General features: G+C 43.1%; 3 protein-coding genes across 4 annotated transcripts; 1 reads left to right on the top strand and 2 right to left on the bottom strand.

Annotated features, from left to right (window-relative positions):
• Nucleotides 1-99: 99 nt before the first annotated feature.
• Nucleotides 100-4,406, bottom strand: ada2b (adenosine deaminase 2b). The gene is made up of 9 exons (XM_034578099.1): nucleotides 4,109-4,406; nucleotides 3,306-3,525; nucleotides 2,986-3,196; nucleotides 2,740-2,867; nucleotides 2,104-2,194; nucleotides 1,382-1,490; nucleotides 1,136-1,293; nucleotides 859-1,061; nucleotides 100-343 (listed from the first exon to the last, which is right to left on the bottom strand). The coding sequence occupies exons 1-9, from the start codon at nucleotides 4,404-4,406 to the stop codon at nucleotides 256-258; spliced, it is 1,506 nt and encodes a 501-aa protein (XP_034433990.1). The 3' UTR covers nucleotides 100-255.
• Nucleotides 4,407-5,276: 870 nt separating this feature from the next.
• On the bottom strand, nucleotides 5,277-12,484 carry atp6v1e1b (ATPase H+ transporting V1 subunit E1b). The gene is made up of 10 exons (XM_034578088.1): nucleotides 12,396-12,484; nucleotides 12,201-12,265; nucleotides 10,078-10,143; nucleotides 9,156-9,265; nucleotides 8,881-8,947; nucleotides 8,667-8,756; nucleotides 7,929-7,997; nucleotides 7,304-7,398; nucleotides 7,095-7,182; nucleotides 5,277-6,082 (listed from the first exon to the last, which is right to left on the bottom strand). Exons 2-10 carry the CDS (start codon nucleotides 12,231-12,233, stop codon nucleotides 6,020-6,022), a joined length of 681 nt encoding a protein of 226 aa, XP_034433979.1. The 5' UTR covers nucleotides 12,234-12,265; nucleotides 12,396-12,484; the 3' UTR covers nucleotides 5,277-6,019.
• A 1,128-nt stretch (nucleotides 12,485-13,612) lies between these two features.
• On the top strand, nucleotides 13,613-17,514 carry si:ch211-214j24.14 (bcl-2-like protein 13). 2 transcript variants are annotated; one of them, XM_034578080.1, is made up of 2 exons: nucleotides 13,613-13,776; nucleotides 16,353-17,514. In XM_034578080.1, the coding sequence occupies exon 2, from the start codon at nucleotides 16,524-16,526 to the stop codon at nucleotides 17,241-17,243; it is 720 nt and encodes a 239-aa protein (XP_034433971.1). In that variant the 5' UTR covers nucleotides 13,613-13,776; nucleotides 16,353-16,523; the 3' UTR covers nucleotides 17,244-17,514. The 2 variants fall into 2 exon arrangements, with proteins under 2 accessions (XP_034433971.1, XP_034433972.1); XM_034578081.1 differs by lacking the exon at nucleotides 13,613-13,776 and adding an exon at nucleotides 16,115-16,197.
• The last annotated feature ends 473 nt before the right edge of the window (nucleotides 17,515-17,987 follow it).

The raw sequence follows: 17,987 nt of genomic DNA, 5'->3' as shown, positions 1-17,987 counted from the left end.
TAGTAGTGATTTTCTGTTTTTGCTTTGAATACAAAAGAGCTTTTCTGTTTGAATTTCCTGATGACAACAGTCTGTGAGAATCTCCTGTGAGAATCACCTTCCCGCTCTTATCAGCCTTTTCCTTTACAGAATAAACAGCGGGGTCTCAAGAGGGCACTTAACATTTTTATCGTTTAAATAAAAGGCTGGCAATGTTGAATTAGGGTGGAATGTTTAAACAAACATTCAAGTCCAACAGGATCCGTTTTGGTTCAGTCAGGAATGATCAGCGACGAAAGCGTCCCATTGGTTCTGCCACATGACGCGGCCCCTGTCCTTCAGGTGAGCCGGCAGCGAGCTGTACCTGCAGGAGGGAGGAAAGTATTTTTCACTTTCTTGAGTGGCATTTTTTTCAGATTTCTCACAGAATCCTTCATGGATATTTATTTAAGTGTGCAATTTGTTGCAGATCCAAATACAAATCTGGATCGATTTGAATGTGGTCTCCTGCAGCAGTAGGCTTTTTAATCAACCAGTCATTCTTCATCATTCTGCGATGAAGATGATGCCTTCATGATCTGCATTGTTTCGTTGGGGACTGTTTTAGCGGTGGATTGATGCACATTCTGAGCTCAGTGTATATTTGGGGCAGCAGGGGGATGTGGTTCACGTCAGAATACAAAGTGTATGTGTGTTTGTGGTAATTTAGGAACTTTGCAAATAATGTGTCTCCTGCGTTTTGCTCCATGGCACAGAGGAATAAGTTGTGAGGTCAATTCCCTGATGGTTTTTGTCTTTTAAGGGGATTTTCTTTTCAATAATAATTTAGAATTTGTAGTAAAAACTAAAAGGTAGACGTTAAAACCCATTGATTCCGACCTGATGGAGTTGAGAGCCAGTTCCTTCAGTGTGCCCACGTTTGCTTTCAAGCCTCCGATGCCCACAAAGGCTTGATAGAAGTCGTAGGAGAGGCCTGTGGTGCCGAACAGAGACGGGTCGTCGGAGCTGATCACCATCGGGTGGCCCTCGGACATCAGCACAGCGGCCGGGTGGTTCCTCAGGTCTGATACCAGCTTCAGCACCTGGAGGCCGGAGGTCAAACTTAATATACAGACAGGGACCCATTTTTCTTCTTGAGTGGGCTAAATAATTCAACCTGGTTTGAGATGGGGCACAGCTCCACAGCCACGTTTCTTCTCCTGGAAAGCTCTTTTGCCAGCGGGTGGTGTGCCAGAGCGTAGCCGTGCCCAATGCGTGTGGTGTTGAACAAAAGGGCATCGAGGATGTTCTGATCCACGTCGGTGCCTTCATCGTCTGCAGAGAAACAAGAGATGTGGCGTTGAAGAGATCTTGGCTTTGCAACGGGTGATAGTGAACTTGACCGGCTCGTTCCCGCACCCACCTGTTTCTCCCGCATGAAAGAAGTATGGCAGCGTGACCCCCAGGTCAGCTGGTATGGAGAGCGCCTCCCTGAAGTACCACAGAGACCTGCCGCTATCCTCCCTGCCGACCTGGAAGCCACAATGTAGGGTTAAGCAAACTTAGATGTCACCACAAAGAGAACAAGAGCAAACCTTCTCTGCTACTGTTTTTTTCCTGCCATGTCGCATTTTAATAAATCAAACCTGAAACCCAGAGATGTTGGAGTGTGTATGCCGTGAGTTCACTGAATGATTCTAACTAAATTGTTATGGGTGCGTTCATAAATTCATAGTGAAATGTTCAGAGCATCGATTCATAGTTTCAGATCATTGCAGGGTGGAGCTGCAGGGAACTAATCAGTCCTGCCGTCAATGTAGAGAAGGAGGGAGGTGGACGTTCATCGGCTCAATGGAGCCTATTGAACATACATTCAGTCAAACCCCTGTTTAAGGTGGAGCTTTTATAATTCTTAGATAATGCTATAGTTTGCCCAGTGGAGGTTGGCTGCAGGGGTATAAACACAACATCCCCCCTCAGGTTCTGAGGGGGGATCTGGAAATCTACAAACTCAGCCATGAAAGTTTCCTTTTCCTTGATTTGTTTCCCTTTTTCTTAAAAAAAATAACAAAAAGAACCATTTTAGTACCAGATCGAAAAACAGCAGGGATACGTTTATAATCTAAACGTTACTCATTCTCCTACCATGTCAAACCCTGCCACAACGTCTGGGAAGTTCTTCTGCAGCTGAATGGCCTCTTTTATGGCTTCTTTGACCTCAGACACACTCAGAGCCCTGGAGGAGGCAGCGAGGAGAGCGAACACGGGGGTGACGACACAATTCGGTAAAATAAGAACAGGCAACAGGCAGCGTCAGCACTAAAAATATATATAAAATGTCTAATGTTCAATTGAAGGTGAAAACAACTGGTGACCAAATTGGCAGATAATGATGCGTTCAGAGGAAGTACTCAAACATTTCACTTGAGTAAAAGTACCAATAAATAGACAAAGGTACCACATTAACTTTTCTACCTGAGTAAAAGTAAGTACTTGCTTCCGGATGTACTTTAAGTACTTTAGAAGTACCTGTCGAGTATTCCTAAAGCAACAATCCTTAACTGTTCCCACTGTTTAAACATGAATAATACAGGCTCTGTCATATTAATAAAGAATTAGCAATATGGAGTCTCTGCCTCTTCTGAATCAATTTCTGGTGTTTTTATATATTTAGCAATTTCCTGCTGATCCAAATCAAAATCTGGATCTAGTGGACTCCTAATATGTAGCTGAGAAACAATACTGAGTGCCATCTTAAATCTTACTGATGGATTTATTTACCTGTGGACAGAAATTATGATGCGAGCCCCAAGAAAGTCTGGATGATCATCGACAAATTTCTTTGTGACTTCTTGAAATGTCTTCAGAGTCCAGACCTTATCGTGAATGGTTCCGTCGAGCTCGTACGTCTGCAAACCCAGAAAAAAATTTTCATGGCAATGTGCAGCAACGTCAGAGCTCCTGCTACTTTCTACTGAGGCTGGAGCTGCAGGGATCAAGTGTGAAACCAAACAAGGTGAATACAACCTTGGAGATGCCGCTCCTGAGCTCCAGATACATGATGTTGTCTTGGTGGAGCTCCTCCAGGCCCTTGTAGAAGTAGTCCCTCAGCACAGGAGCATGGGTGATGAGCCCCGCTGCTGCGATGAAGGCTTTCTCAAACTTCTCCCACACAACGTCCTGGTCTGGATACTCATTGTCTGGATCCTCGGTGAAGAGAGTGAGGTGCTGCATCAAACTGGAACGAAAACACCAACAAAAATGAGAATGAATATTGTGTATTAAGTTCCCTTTGTCACGTCTTGACTTGAAATGTGTGAGGGGGAGTTTTTAAATCTTCCTTCAACCTGCTATCAAAGCTCGTGGGGTCTCCTATTTTGGCTCGCAGTGTCTCAAGCAGCTGCCAGTAGAAGCAGTCCCACCGGGGGAACGGCTGGCGGTCGGAGAACAGGAAGCGGACCGAGTTGTCCCACGTGAAGCAGATGTAGCAGTGAGGCCTGTAGGTGACGTTTTTCACCAGCCAGTCGACGCCGACCAGAGTGGAGCTGTGGATGTGGAGGGCTGCACCTGCCGGGAACACAGCAACGTGTCCTCAGGACTTTGGGCACCGAACCCATGAACATGGCGACTGAAGGATTATGAGACAATGGGTCCCTGAGCACTGACTACGAGATCATCCTGTGTAGCATTGTTTTGGACGTCTTTGTAGTCTGTATCTTGTCACTTTGTAGTATTTCTTTTACATAACTACGTCATCTTGTGTCTTGGTAGTCAACTATTGTCATTTTGAGCTAATTGGATGTTTGTGTCATTGTTTTGTGTATTTATTTATCCTTCACATCATTGTGTTTCTTTGTTGTCAGTTTGCTTCAGCTGTTGTCATCGTCATCCCTCTCAGGAGCTACTGACGGTTCAAAAGTTGCACATCTGCACTTAAACACCTCTGCGTAGATATTATGCTGCAACACAATATACACATTACTATTGGAATTCATGAAAAAAACACTGACATGCAGGTTCTGTTTCCTCAAAGCAGAGTAAAACCTATTTAAACTGATTTAGCAATGTTACTGCATCTTAAAGATGCAGTAACAGTTTGCTGTAACATGAAGGAAAAACCTGTCTGTGGCTCACTTGTTCACATCATCACCTTTAGGCATCTTCTGCAGCAGTTTGAAGATGGAGCTCTTCTGAATGAGAGGTTTTGCTTTGAAGAAGTGAATGGCCGGTGGGAACTGGGCAGCAGACATCTCCTGCTCCTTCTGCCGATGCAGGTACGCTCCCAGCTTCTGCTCGGCCGCCGTCAGGGCCACCCGGCCCCCGGTCTGCCTGGACGCCTCCTGACGCATCAGCAGGTTCCTCTGGGCGGGGTCTGGCATCCCATCAGCCGCCCTCATGAGCCCCAGGAGGAGCACATAGGTGGCCACAGCCTGGAAGATTGAGATCATCTTTGGGTGCCGTCGTCCTAGAACATGGTCACACACCCTCGGCTTGAGTGGGATCTGGTCGTGTAAAGAAAGATCATCTCGCATTACGGCGCCGACAAGAGTCCATTCACTAACTTGACCGTGGCCGCTGTCGTGGAAATTTATCATGAGATTTGAAATAATGAGTTTCTCAGACCGGAGTTGCCTTAGAGTTTTAATTATTAGCTCTGCAGAGGGTTACACAGCCAGCAACAGTGCAACAAGGAGAAGTTAAAAAGGAAGGTTTTTATACTATGTGATAAACAGGAAACAAAACAGAAACTGTCTGGCATCACTGTTACAAAAAGAGGAATCACATCCAGCACACAGTTGCACAAATAAAGGTCAACAGGAGGTGGAAGACATTGATGTTGTATCAGCTAGTTGCACAGAAAACAGTCAAAACAGTAGTAAGACATTGATCAGGGGGATTTTCCATTACACCACTTAGCTTTCTAAATCAGACGTTTCCAGGAGCAGAGCGGAGGAAAATGAAATAATCCTCGTGACAGCTTTTACAAGAGGGTTGAAAAACAAAAACTAAGTTACAGGCAAATGAAGCGACTTTAGAATCATAAAATCACTCACAAGTGAGAGGGAGCTCCCGAGGTCCTGCGTCTCAGCCGTCTCCAAAAAGACTCCGCTTGTTATCCACACTCCGCTGTCAGCATGTCAGCAAAATACCCGGAGCAACCGGATAATTGGGGCATTTTTGTCTGACAAATACCATGTGATAAACTAATGAATGAAGCATGAATGGCCAGTGTTACAAAATAAATGTAAAAACTGTACGTGGCTCGGCAGCGAGGTCACAAATTTAAAAAAAACAAAAAAAACCCACACAAACAATCGTGGTACTAATGATTTATATTTTATTATGTTTTACATTTTCCACAATTTAACATTTTTGAGACACAATCCAAAAAAAACCCAGATAAAACAACAACCACACATACGTATAATTTACTCTGGAAACTTCATATACATACAGTGCCCGCTCTGGAATGATAGCACCCACTCTTGAACTCATGACGGAAGAATAACAGACAAGTCGATGCAACGGCAATAAATTAACTGCGGAAGGTCAAGCACGGTCTTGGGGTTTTGTCTCACGGACGCCATTTTTTTTGCCTCTGTGATTGGTTGGAGCAGACACCCATTAGCAACACAATGCCCCATGCGACTTGTAATGTGGGGGAGAGGTTAATGACAGAGGGAGAGCTGACACACAGATGACGTGTGCGTGTCATGAAGCCTGATTCAATTAGAGGGCGACCTGTTAAAACATCCAGCCATCCCCGACTCATCAGTGTAAACCGAGACCCTCGGAGGGGGGAGTAAACCACCACAGCTGTGCAGTACCTTCGAGGATGAGGAGGAGGAGGAGGATGATGATGCACATCTGTAATTGCTGTAGTTGCAGCGTTTATCTCGTCCCTTAATGCACAGAAAAATACAGCAACACATCACACAACAACAACACGTCTCTTCTTTGTCGGAGATTCCGTCGCTTCGCAGACACGAGGAATGACGTCTTTCATTTGACAACATAAGAAATAAAAAGGGGGATTTTTGTTTTCCTCTGATACAGCGACTCAGTCCAGGAACTTGCGGTTTGGGTTGGCGCCAAACAGAGCCACTCGGACTTCAGGCATCATCTGCGGACACAGAAGAAAACGTGTGTATGAGCAGGAGGGTAAAAGAGATGATGGTCATCGTGGATTCATCTTCAGATTATCTGCTTGATCGATAAAAGAAGAAATTAAAAACACCGGACCTGGATGAAAAGAAGGAAAAACGTCATTCATCATTGACGTAATAAAATTGTTTTTGTCCAAAACCCAAAGATGCTCGGTTGATTCTTATATAAGACAACGGAAATCAGACTGTTATGATAATACTAACATCAGAGACGCTGGAAGATGTTTGTTAAGTGCTTCGCTTGGTTTATTTTAAATGGTAATTCAATTTCAGACCATTAAACGTCTGTTGACCTTAAAGTCCGCTCTGCTTCATTGAACGGGGACAGACCGCGACTGGAGAAAGAATTAAGCTAAATGTGGAGTAAAATCATTAACACACCTGATGTCATCGGATGAATGAAGAGACAGTTGAAAACTATGAAACTACGAGTGAATGTGACCAAACCATTTATAGTTGATTCACCAGATGACAGCTTGTCGACCGTCTCCAGCTGAACAGTACATGTACAGGAATGTGACATTTTACTTTCACCAAGGATGTTGTGTTTTCTCTCAAACTCTTCACCAAAGGGTTCATGGATCTTGGGAAACCAGGCATATTTGGGTGACGGATATGTATGAGTGTGTAATTTGGTGGAGCTGATCAAATACAAGGGACCTGTTTGGACTTGGAGGATGTGTGAGCTCTAATTTCCTTGTTTGTTATACATCACTTTAAGCGGAGACAATATTTAACCATGTCAGGTGTTGTTTGCTGCTGCTGGTTGATTTATTTATTTATTAATGTACTCAAGAGGCGAGCGGCAAAATACATGGGACATGTAAATAGTTTAGACATAAAAAACCTGTCAAAGACAAAACCAAGACACTATTTAATATGCTGATAGATAAATAAAAAAAAATGTTCGAGGCATATTTACACAGGGATAAAAAGGAGGATTGAATATGAGCCATCTCTGTTTCTTACCTGCTGAGCCATGAGGTCCAGTCTGCTCTCCAGAGTGTTGGCCACCTTGATCTTCCCGTTGCTGTTATAGATCTCAATCCCTCCAGAGCTGCGAGAGGAGAAACATCACATCCGGAGACGTCAACATTTAAAAAAAGATGCTAAAAACATTGCGGAGCAATTTTTCCCCGTGCGAGGTTTGATTTAAGTTTCCAGTGTGACGTGCTCACATGTCTGGGGAGAGGAAGTTGTCCTGGTCGATGCGGGTCTCCAGGTTGCTCTTCACGCCTGCTTTATAGATGGGAATGTTCCTCTGGATGGACGCCTGAGAGAAGAGTCACAGGGAAATCTCATTTATACTCATCTCACACACTCAAGAATCAATTTCCTCTGCTAATATGTCTTATTACATGCACCTATGATATTTTAAATCACATTGCAAAGCTCTGTACCTAGCTTGACCCGTTATCCGCAATTACCTCCAAGTAAAACCTGGTACCTGCCCGGACCCGTTATCATACGACCCGCGACCCGACCCCTCATACATGCTACATGCCGCAGCACCTGTGCTCCTGCAGCCGTTTCCTCAGTGCCCACGTAATTAGCGTGTTCCTATCAAAAGCAGCAAAGCCACCGAGGAGCTTTTCACGGCTATTTTTGTCTTAATGTGATTCATTTTGATTCACTGGGCAGTGACAGTTATTTGGGGAGAAGGAGACAAATCCTTGCAGCTGACAAGGCTTCGTGTAAACTGATTTAGATGTTAAAAGGGGACATGACATACTTTAGTTCTCACCTATTTTATTTGATGTTTACCCTGACGAGTCTGAACGTGCACTCGCTGACTTCACTCACCTGTACCAGCTGCACGTCCTGTTTGCGGCAGCGAATCGTCACCTTGGGCTCCAGAAGCTGATAGAATCCCTGGTGTAAGAGATTATAAAACAGTTTCTGACGTCAACACAGTCTTATCATATAAATACACAATACACACTCAGGTGCCAGTTTGTTAGGTACACATAGCTAAAACAAAAGCAGTATATTCAACAGTCCTTTTATTTATCTTCCCTTCCCTTCCCTACCACTCCTCTGAACATTACGGTTATGAGGAGTGGTTCTTTCCACTTATTGAGCCACAACCCACAACAACTACAATCAGACAATCACATGCAATAATATACATTTTAAAGCATCATATCACTGGTACAGAAAGTTTAAGGTAAAAAAATGCTCATAAAAATCTAAAACATGTGATTTTATTTTGAATATATTAAAATATTTTTTTCCACAACCATCTGGTGATGCCCAGTAAATATCTTGGGACCCCTGGGTTGAGCATCACAGCTTTAGAGGGAGTTACATGTACACTTTGAAGTATGGAAGAATTGAAGAATTGATATAAATCTGTCTGTAAAACGCAAACAATTCAACCACTATTAAGTTGACTTAGCCTCTGCAACTGTTTCGACGTAAGCCGAACATCAGGATTTGTTGCAGCACTGTTTTATTAGGTTGTTACACTATAGGTAGCTGTACCTAATAAAGTGGTAACTGAGTGCACATGCTTTATGTAAAGTGAGAGTGCAAACGAACCTGTAGGATCAATCCATCCAAGAGAGATGGATACCTCGCCGGGTCTTTTGCGACATTAGCGAGCCGCTGGCGAGCCTCATTCAGCATTTCCTGTTGATCCAGACACACAAATGTTTCATCATTTACACAGAATCATTTATTAATCTCCTTCTCCTGCTCCTTTATGTACATTAAATATTTCAGCACATCAACAGGATGGTGTTCAGCGTCTTACGGAGATCATGTCATCTCGGGCCTTCAGGACCTTCAGGCGAGCCTGGTTCATCAGGTTGGACATTTGACTGTAATGTTGACAGATAAAACACACTCTGTTTAGATTACTAAGGGAGCTATGCTTGTTGCTGTGAAAACCCAGGAGACACAAAAGAGTCATTGTGGGATAAGCCAAATAAATAAAATCACAGGAACTTGGCATCACACAGTCATTTCTTTGTTCTGAAAACGGAAGGCAGGACTCGCTGTGTCCTGTGAGGTCTCGTCATGACTCACATTTTCTTCTGCTGCTCGATCTGCTTCTCTTTCTTCTCGTAGTACTCCATTATCTTCAGCCTCTGAGTTTGGACCAGACGGCCCTTCTCGATGTTGAACTCCTCTTCCGCCTGCAGGGGGAGACACAGTTCACTCAGAGGCGGCAGGGATCTTCCGTTACAACACCAGAATTAAGAATTAAAGTGTGTCCATAAAACATCTGCACGGCCTGGTGATCTATAATACGTCACAACTATGTTAATATGTATAACTATGGCTGGAACTACACATTTTTTTTGTTTCTTTGTTAATTTGTTTATCAAGTGTCCAGTTTCCCTGAACAAAAGGAAACGTTGTCTTTTTATTTCCTAACCAAACTAACAACCCAAAACCCAAACAAACAAAATAAACTATGATGTATAATAAATTTATCAAATTATTGTGTTAACCCTGAAAGTTCCTTTTAGTGTTGTTGTTATTATACATAATATTTCATTACCTTATTTTGGTCCAAAAGAACATTTTATTATGAATATATATCTTTTGCAGCTAGAAAGAAAAACATACTCTTGAAGCTTAAAATAAATGTAACTGTATTTGGCTCTGTGTGTTGGCAACTTTCTACACTGCCTGGTCAGTTGGGGGCGCTACAATAAACTTCTAACTCTGAAAGGACACAAGTGCAACATTACAGGCCTGGATTTAATGAACCCTTGTGCAAAGATTGGGGTGAATAGGTTTTATTCGTGTTTTCCAAACATTGGAGACGGATTAGTCAGACACCCTCTGGGACTGAAGGTGCTGACGATGACCAGTTCAAGTTGAGCTGGTGACTTCTGATTCTTTCCCGTCACTCCGCTGCTGACTCATTCACAAAAGGGATAAAACTGTCTAAAACCTCAAATGAAAAATGTCTAGAGCTGATGTGCACGTGTGTTTATACCTTTGCATCAATTTCCTCTGCCTTCTCGTTGGCCTCCTGCTCGATGAAGGCCATCATGTGCTTGATCTGCGAGACACAAACAAGAGAAACATTAAGAGTCACTTAAAAAATATATTAAATGTGTTTCCACCAAAGCAGGATTTGTCAGGTTTTAGCCTCTGAATCTGCCTCCTGTGACACATTCCAAACCACAGCAGGGTTTTTCCAGGATCACCAAAGACTCTTCGGACGATCTGGGTGAAAAAAAATATTCTGGATGTTTCACAATAAAAAAAAGAACCCACTTCCCAAATTGTGATTTGACTTCCTCAAACTGAAGCTGTAAATGGTTAATTTTTATATCATACACCAGTGACCATTCACACACTGCAGGCACAGCAATTTGAGGTTCAGTTCAAATGGATTGGAGGAGCCGGGGATCGAACCACCAACTCTCAGTGGACGACCCAATTCATTTTCTTTAATGGATTAACTTTATTTTGAAAGTGCCCGCAGGGATTATGTTGAATCGTGAAGTTTTATTATAAGTAAATTATATTTTATATCTCGAGACAAAACTATTTCTACTTGCTGCTCATGGGTCAAAACAAATGAGCCAAAAACTGTTTTTTTGATTTCAGATGAGGCTTTTACCTACTTAAAAATATAATCCAATGAGCAACAAATAGATAAATAATAAAATAAAGGCTGAAAATTCCATCGGTTTTTCTTTTTGTGAAACACACAATATGAACGTAGCAGAAATCTCAGTTAATCAGTTAGCAAAAAATGTCAGTTTTGGGTCACATTGGACAAACCGAGCAAGGTCAAATGTCATTTCCACCGGTGAGTGTATGTATATGTGTATATATATATATATATACACTATTTTCATCAATAGCAATACAAAAGTTAAACAAATATTAATATAATACTTATGCATTGTGCAAACTCAGTGACAATTGATTTGTAAAATGTTTTACTGTTTAGAGTGAAAACTACCACATCCTTCACTCAGGAGCCTTAAAAATAAATGAAACTTTAAAATGAAAATAATTATTAAATATAATAGTTATGTCGAATGACTTGATTGTATGGACTGAAATAAACTGAATGAATAAAACTTTACAAACACAGAATATATTTTTCCTCCAGGTAGACGGAGGACTTTGAAATATAATATGAGTTCATGAATGTTGTGTCCTGTTGTGTGTTGTGTCCGGTTGTATGTTGTGTCCTGTTGTGTCCGGTTGTATGTTGTGTCCTGTTGTATGTTGTGTCCGGTTGTATGTTGTATGTTGTGTCCGGTTGTATGTTGTATGTTGTGTCCGGTTGCACGTTGCATGTTGTGTCCTGTTGTATGTTGTGTCCTGTTGCATGATGTGTCCTGTTGCATGTTGTGTCCGGTTGCACGTTGTGTCCGGTTGCACGTTGTGTCCGGTTGCACGTTGTGTCCGGTTGTATGTTGCATGTTGTGTCCTGTTGTATGTTGTGTCCTGTTGTACATTGTGTCCTGTTGTACGTTTGTGTCCTGTTGACACACTGGATGGCAGCTTTTCTCACAATGAAAGCAGAGTTTTGTTGTGTTGCTGTGAAGTGACTGATGCAGTTTCTCACACCCCGATGAGGAATAGTTCCGCTGGTTTACTTTCACACATGTATGACTTGTAAGCCCCAGAATGAAGCAGATAATTAGCCTCTTTAGCTTCACAGTAGCTCGTGTAGTTTTACATTAGCTTGTGTAGTTTTGTTTCCCTCTGCCTGAAGCTCACCCCAGTTCCTCATCAGGCCCCTGACATGTGTTCATCATGTGATCAGGTGGAAATATGAGCCTCCACGTCCCAGCTACAACCTCCACACAACACTGGACACAAAATGGCTTCTTATTTCCACCACCACTTTATTTCTCATTTCTAAAAACCAGCAGCTAAACTGGTGGAGTGGCTCGTGTTTGGTTCGGTGCTAGCTTACGCTGTCAATGTCATCCTCCTGCACAGACGCTCGTTTTCAATGAAAACGGCCGCCGGTGGAAACACTGAGCCCGCGTGATGACAAGAGCAAACCCGGCGCGTGCTGCGTTTCACCCGCTAGTCGGATGTGGACGTTTGAATCGTGTCGTGCTGAAGGTGAAGTCGCTTCGTTACCTGCTTCTGAACGTCGGCATCGCTGAGCGCCATGGCTGCAGTTGTCAAGAAGATCCGCCCGGGTCCTGCCACACAAGAGGAAAACACCGAATGACACACGAATCAAACGCACCCGCACACACACACAGGGGAGCATCGTCTACGAACGTGCGAATAGAATCGAGTAATGTGAGTTTTTGTCGGAGCTTTATTTACCGGAGAGTCTCAGAGGAAGAGCTTTGAATTAATCGCCGCAGTCGTGACTCTCAAAGATGTCTACGGAGGGTCAGCTGATTGCCCGAGGTCACATGATGTTTACTTCCGGCCCAGCGGCCAATCAGGTGCGAGAGCCAGAGAGGCGCTTACCTCAGTGCAGAAGAAGAAAATAGTAATTAATATATATTTAATTTAACGTTTCTATTGAAGCTTTACCGTCGATTTAATGTTATTAAATGATAGTACATTTTAATAATAATATATATATATATAATATTCACAACATTACTACTTAAGATGACATCTCGTTCCGTTTTCATTGAGGTTGCATTATCTTTTATTATTTGCGTTTTAGTTTTCCATGAAAAAAAAATATATGAACAACGTTTCTTATAATTAATAGATATAATAATAATATATGACAGGCATTTTCTTTAATTTACTTGGGATGATATTATTATTATTCATGTACTTCCTTCTGTATTTTAACCATTTGTTTTCCTGTTGTGTAGTACTTTGTACTTTGTGTTGAAAAGTACTCCATATATCACGTTAGTATTATTATTATGTGTTGTTATTATTATTATATGTTTTGCATGTACTCTTTTTATGGTTAATGGCATGAAACGTAAGTCCAATGTCATATTTTTATTCTATATTATTTCTATTATATGATATAAAAGAAAGTGTTTTATTATGACTGTGTTTTATGCAGTGAATTGACAAACTTTAACTTGAGGCTTAAAAATAGCTGAGAGTGTATATGTTGTTATACTGTGATAGTGAACCACATGGAGCCTCCTGGCGCAGGTCCCTGTCTTGTCCATGCCTTGCCAGCAGAGGGAACTAGAAGGTGGAAAGTTCAGCTTCAGAAATAGCCCCTCTCCCCGTCTGACATGCATTTTCCACTGAGTGTCACTGGCACACACTGTTTAACCTGCTGTTTGAGCCGTAAACAATGAACTCAGAAGACTGACCTGAACGAGACGCTCACCCACTGACCCCTGTCGACCCCTCAGACAATGGACACACAGGTCAAAGTCTGATTTCACGGTTAAACTGTCATTTATTTTTCAATATTTACTTCCATTAGTCATGTTTATTCTCACCGAGGACAGACAGCAAAGTCACAACTGTGTCCTCTGCAGCCAACTGTTATGTCATGGATTTAAATGGGGTGGGGGGGGGGAGAGACAGAGGGAGGGAGAGAGAGAGAGAGAGAGCGACAGAACAGCTCGTCCATCCTGTCATTCCTGTGCCAGCTCCAGTGTGCATGTCTGCCTCTCTGTTATTCCGTGGCTTCGTGTCTGGATCTCACTTTGATTTCCAGCCTCTGCTCGTCATCTAAAGACTCACACAGCACAGCACCAGGAGGACACAGGTACACCGGGACGTTACTATTCCTCTTTGTTCACATTGCAGAAAGTTTTAAAGCTTGAAATCACAGGAAGGTCTGAAAAGTGAGGAAGATTGCACTTTGCTGCAAGAATCAAGACTGTGATTTGATTTTTCGAGGCCTTTGTGCGATGAGTGTATCAAATGTAAACACGTCAGGGTTAGAGGGGTCGTTGTGGGTCACTGATGTGGTGAAGGGTAAAGATCTCACTCTGCAGCACAGAGGCACAGACGCGAGGAGCTGGTTTGTCTTCGTCTCCCACGTTGACATTGAAAGGTGACCTCTTGTAAATCGTGGTGTCTGACATCAAATTGTTTTCATCGCACAGTAGCACAGAAAGCGTTGCCTAAATCACACTGATCATTCAGTTCACTATGAGTCTGTTATCTCTCGGACGGGATCAATGGCAATCCAATTACTCAAGTAGGCCAGTACATACAGGAGGATCACAGAGAAGAAAAGGTTGATTGGTTTGTGTGCAGACAGGGACCCAGACAGTGTGTGTGTGTGTGTGTGTGTGTGTGTGTGTGTGTGTGTGTGTGTGTGTGTGTGTGTGTGTGTGTGTATGAAAGCTTTTAAATGTTTGTGTGGACAACTTTACCCGAGAGTGGCACTGCAATCTGCCATATTGTCTCTGTAGAAGGATGACATGGCAGCTAATGGGTCATTAAATCAGTGATGTCTGGGAGACTCAGGGTGGAGCTAACCCTTTAGCAGGGGGGGGGGGGGGGGGGGGGGGGGGGGGGTTATATATTTAAATTCATAATTAATCATGAATAAAATAGAAATATATTTACATTTCAAATAATCCCTCATTAGTCCCAAAATTGAGAAATTTGCCGTGTTACAGCAACAATGGGGAAAGTAAAAATAAGAAACCTTGTGTAAAAGCAATAAATAAGTGAGCATGCAATATAAACACAAGGAAATATGAAGAAAATATATATATATGTAAACAGGGTGGCACATATACGCTATTGAAATTGTACAGCTAGAAAATGAGGATTGCTCAGTTGAATAAATGACTCCACCCAAGTGAAGAATCAGCTGATTTAGTTGAATTGCTGGAAATGTTGATTCAAAGACTAATTCAGAGATTATTACGATTTTTAGTGATTGTGTCGAGCTGTTGTCGTCTCAGAGTCCAAAGGCTGAGTTGAATGAAAAGCACCAAACTGTTACACAACTGTCAGGGAGCGAGTTTACTTTCCCCTGTGAGGCAACGCAACAGAAACACAGGCGTGCATGTGTGAATGTAAATTTAGAGGAGACTTTTATCCTGCATCTTTTTTGCAGGTTACATTCATCGAATTTCTCTCAGACATGGAAACATACATCAGCAGTTCTTTCAAGCTCATTCCTGGCATTTAATCTTTCTGTTTTCCAGAGCAATGTTACAAACTGAAACAGGAAACAACATTAATCAGCATTAGCTCTTAATGTGTAGGATGGACTTACAAATAGGGTTGAGTGTAAATGTAACGGATACACAAGCCCCTGTCGAAGGATTTGTTCTTGTTAGGCGACATGATGTGAAACCAGAGGAGACACAGACAGACCATATGTTGTGGGTCTGATACAACATTAGTGAGAGACGAGCGAGTGTTGAGAAAATCTATTCTGGGGCCGACGGGGGCGGGGGTTGAATCCTTTCTGCAATCAAAGCTGAGACGTGTGACAAGAGGGTGAAGTGGGTCAACTAAGGTACATTCAAACTGAATTCATTCAAAAAGCCATTTATACTGTGATATTATTTGAGTACATTTAGAAATTGAGATTTTTTAATTTAGAAATTAAGCGAAAATCCAAGTTTGGGTCCGAACCAAAGGCGGACAGACGTAATTTTGATGTCTCAGACGTAATGAAGGATAAGTCACTTCCATTTTATGTTGGCCGGATTCTCACGCGTGTGAAATCTCTGAAATAGCTTCCACTCGTGGGCGACAGATGGAGATGCATATAGTGGCTAAACATAGTAAGATATGCAGGTCGAGGCTATAGATAGTCACGGCCACTGTACTGCACGGCGGCCCCTGAACAACTTTTTCCAGTCACAGTGTCACTGACGTCACCGCAAACTCAGCCAAGTAAGAAAATAAAGTTGATGAGCAGGAGAGCGTGTAGCCGTGCCGCACAATATCATTTCATCATGTGAAGAAATATTCTTGTTGTCCTCCAACCAGAAGGTCGGCAGTTCGATTCCCAGTCTTCCCCAAGATACTGAACTGCACTCATGGCAAAACTAAAAGAACTGAGATGGAAATACTCAAGTAAACTACAAGTACCCTGTAAATGTATGAAGTTACTCTCCACTACTGCAGGACTTAGGGGAGTTTGGTCTGGAGCTTCAGAGCCTTTTTCCAGCTACTTAGCCCCACCCACAAGCGGACAGGATTGGTTTCTGAGGTTTGTGACATCACAAAGCCTGGCAGTCTGAATCCATTTTTCATACTCAGCGATGGTCTTGACTGTTTCTTTCACTCAAAATGTGTCATTAACATGTTTAGAACTTGATTTTCAAAGGAAGGGGAATTTAAAACGGATCTGTTTTGTCTCTGCAGTGTTCAGCTGTCATTCTGGAGGGAAAGGCCCCAGTCGAGTGGAGCAGGGGGGATGGAGGAGGTGAGGAGGCCAGCTCCTTGAGCCCCAGCCCCGCTGCTCTGCCTCCGACCCACCCAGAGAGTGTTGGGCCCTGGCAGAGCGAGAGCCTGCTGGCAGAGTCCTGGTCCACGATGGGCGACATGGACGCCGAGGACGCCAAGAGCCTCGACAGCAACGACGGGGCGGCTCTGGCCGGAGAGGAGAACCACTCCTCCAACTCCGACATGGTTCACCTGGAGCGAGAGGAGGTCGAGATGCTGGAGGAGGCGGTGGAGGAGAGGGCAAGGAGAGCGGAGGAAGAGGAGGAGGACGACGAGGAGCTGCAGACGAGTGTGTTGAGTGTTTTAGGTGGGGAGAGGGAGCTGGTGGAGCTCAGGGAGGAGGAGCAGGACCTCCAGGCTCCAGAAACTCAGGAGCTCCTGGTGTCAGCAGAGGAGCCTCGTGTGGAGAAGAAGCCTGCAGAGTTCAGGCAGGTGGTTCCCCCGATGGCCCTGCCTCCTCTGCCTATCGTCAGGCTCGATCCCCCCTCGGCGACCACCACCCCGGTCCCTTCAACCACAATCTCTGAAGTTGAGGAACTCCTTTCCCTTCAGGGGCTCCACCCTCCGTCTATCCTCTCTCCGCTGGCAGCAGAACCCCCGGTAGAAAATCTCCAGCAACTAAAATTCTCACAGATCCCTCTTTCAGAAGAGGAGGAACATTCAAGTAAAGAAGCAGCGTCAGAGAAGCCACAGGCCGCTGCTCCTGAGACCAAACCTCTGAGCTCCACGGAGCTGCTGTGTGGAGGAGCTGCTTTAGTAGCTGTTGTTGGAGTCATGGCGTACGGAGCTGTGGCCTACTGCCGAAAATAAAACCTCCCACCCTTTCACCACAGGCTCTGTTTTTAAATATATTCACGATCAATTACTCCGCCTCACTCTCTGAATTCTGGATTTCACCCGTTGTATTGTCATTATTAGTCACATTCGATTTTTCAGGTTCATTTTGTGCTACCTCAGCTCACATCAGAGCTCATGGCCTTTGTTTCTGTTTTTTTTTTTTTTCTCAGAGGAAATTAAACCTGTAAAATGTAAAAAAAAATCATGTACAAGCTGCAATTTTAAAGAATCCTGAAACTTGAAACGTTTGTTTGGATGTTTCTTTGTGGGATTGTGTCGCTCGTCACGTAACCGGAAATCAACACGAAGGAAGAAGTTAGTGACAAATTCCTCTTCTACCAAACATATGTCAAGTTAACTGGTAGGATATTGGTAGATTTAAATTGGACTATAAGTTTATTTAACTCAGTAAACTAGAATCTCATCCCCCCCAACAAGCCTGAACAATCACATTGTGTGGTTCTTATCGTAGAAATATAAAAGATAAAATAAGGAAGTTGTCTTATTACCTACATTTTATGGGATCAGACCACTTCCTTTTTTTGACAAATAAATAATTTAGATAAATAATTTGGGTTCTAAATCATTTATTCGTCAAAGTTAAAGAAAGTAGAGAGAAATTCCTGCATCCACAACAAAATGTGACGCTTTCTTCCCAGGACCAGGCCTCTGCCAAGTGTGGAGGAAATTGGTTTGGTCGTTTTTGCGTAATCTTGC

Source organism: Hippoglossus hippoglossus, chromosome 23 (assembly GCF_009819705.1).
Source record: "Hippoglossus hippoglossus isolate fHipHip1 chromosome 23, fHipHip1.pri, whole genome shotgun sequence".
Taxonomy (NCBI): Eukaryota; Metazoa; Chordata; class Actinopteri; order Pleuronectiformes; family Pleuronectidae; genus Hippoglossus; species Hippoglossus hippoglossus.
This window is presented reverse-complemented; position numbering and strand designations above follow the sequence as displayed.

Excerpts from the sequence above, each read along its gene's own strand:
- atp6v1e1b (XM_034578088.1), bottom strand. The coding sequence starts at position 12,233 with ATGGCGCTCAGCGATGCCGACGTTCAGAAGCAG. Across the intron at positions 8,948-9,155 it reads ATCGAGCAGCAGAAGAAAAT|TCAAATGTCCAACCTGATGA; the intron begins GTGAGTCATGAC and ends TCAACATTACAG. Across the intron at positions 7,998-8,666 it reads TGGATGGATTGATCCTACAG|GGATTCTATCAGCTTCTGGA; the intron begins GTTCGTTTGCAC and ends CTCTTACACCAG.
- si:ch211-214j24.14 (XM_034578080.1), top strand. The coding sequence starts at position 16,524 with ATGGGCGACATGGACGCCGAGGACGCCAAGAGCCTCGACAGCAACGAC.
- ada2b (XM_034578099.1), bottom strand. The coding sequence starts at position 4,406 with ATGATCTCAATCTTCCAGGCTGTGGCCACCTATGTGCTCCTCCTGGGG. Across the intron at positions 1,491-2,103 it reads TTGTGGCAGGGTTTGACATG|GTCGGCAGGGAGGATAGCGG; the intron begins GTAGGAGAATGA and ends TGTGGCTTCCAG. Across the intron at positions 1,062-1,135 it reads TGTGCCCCATCTCAAACCAG|GTGCTGAAGCTGGTATCAGA; the intron begins GTTGAATTATTT and ends TCCGGCCTCCAG.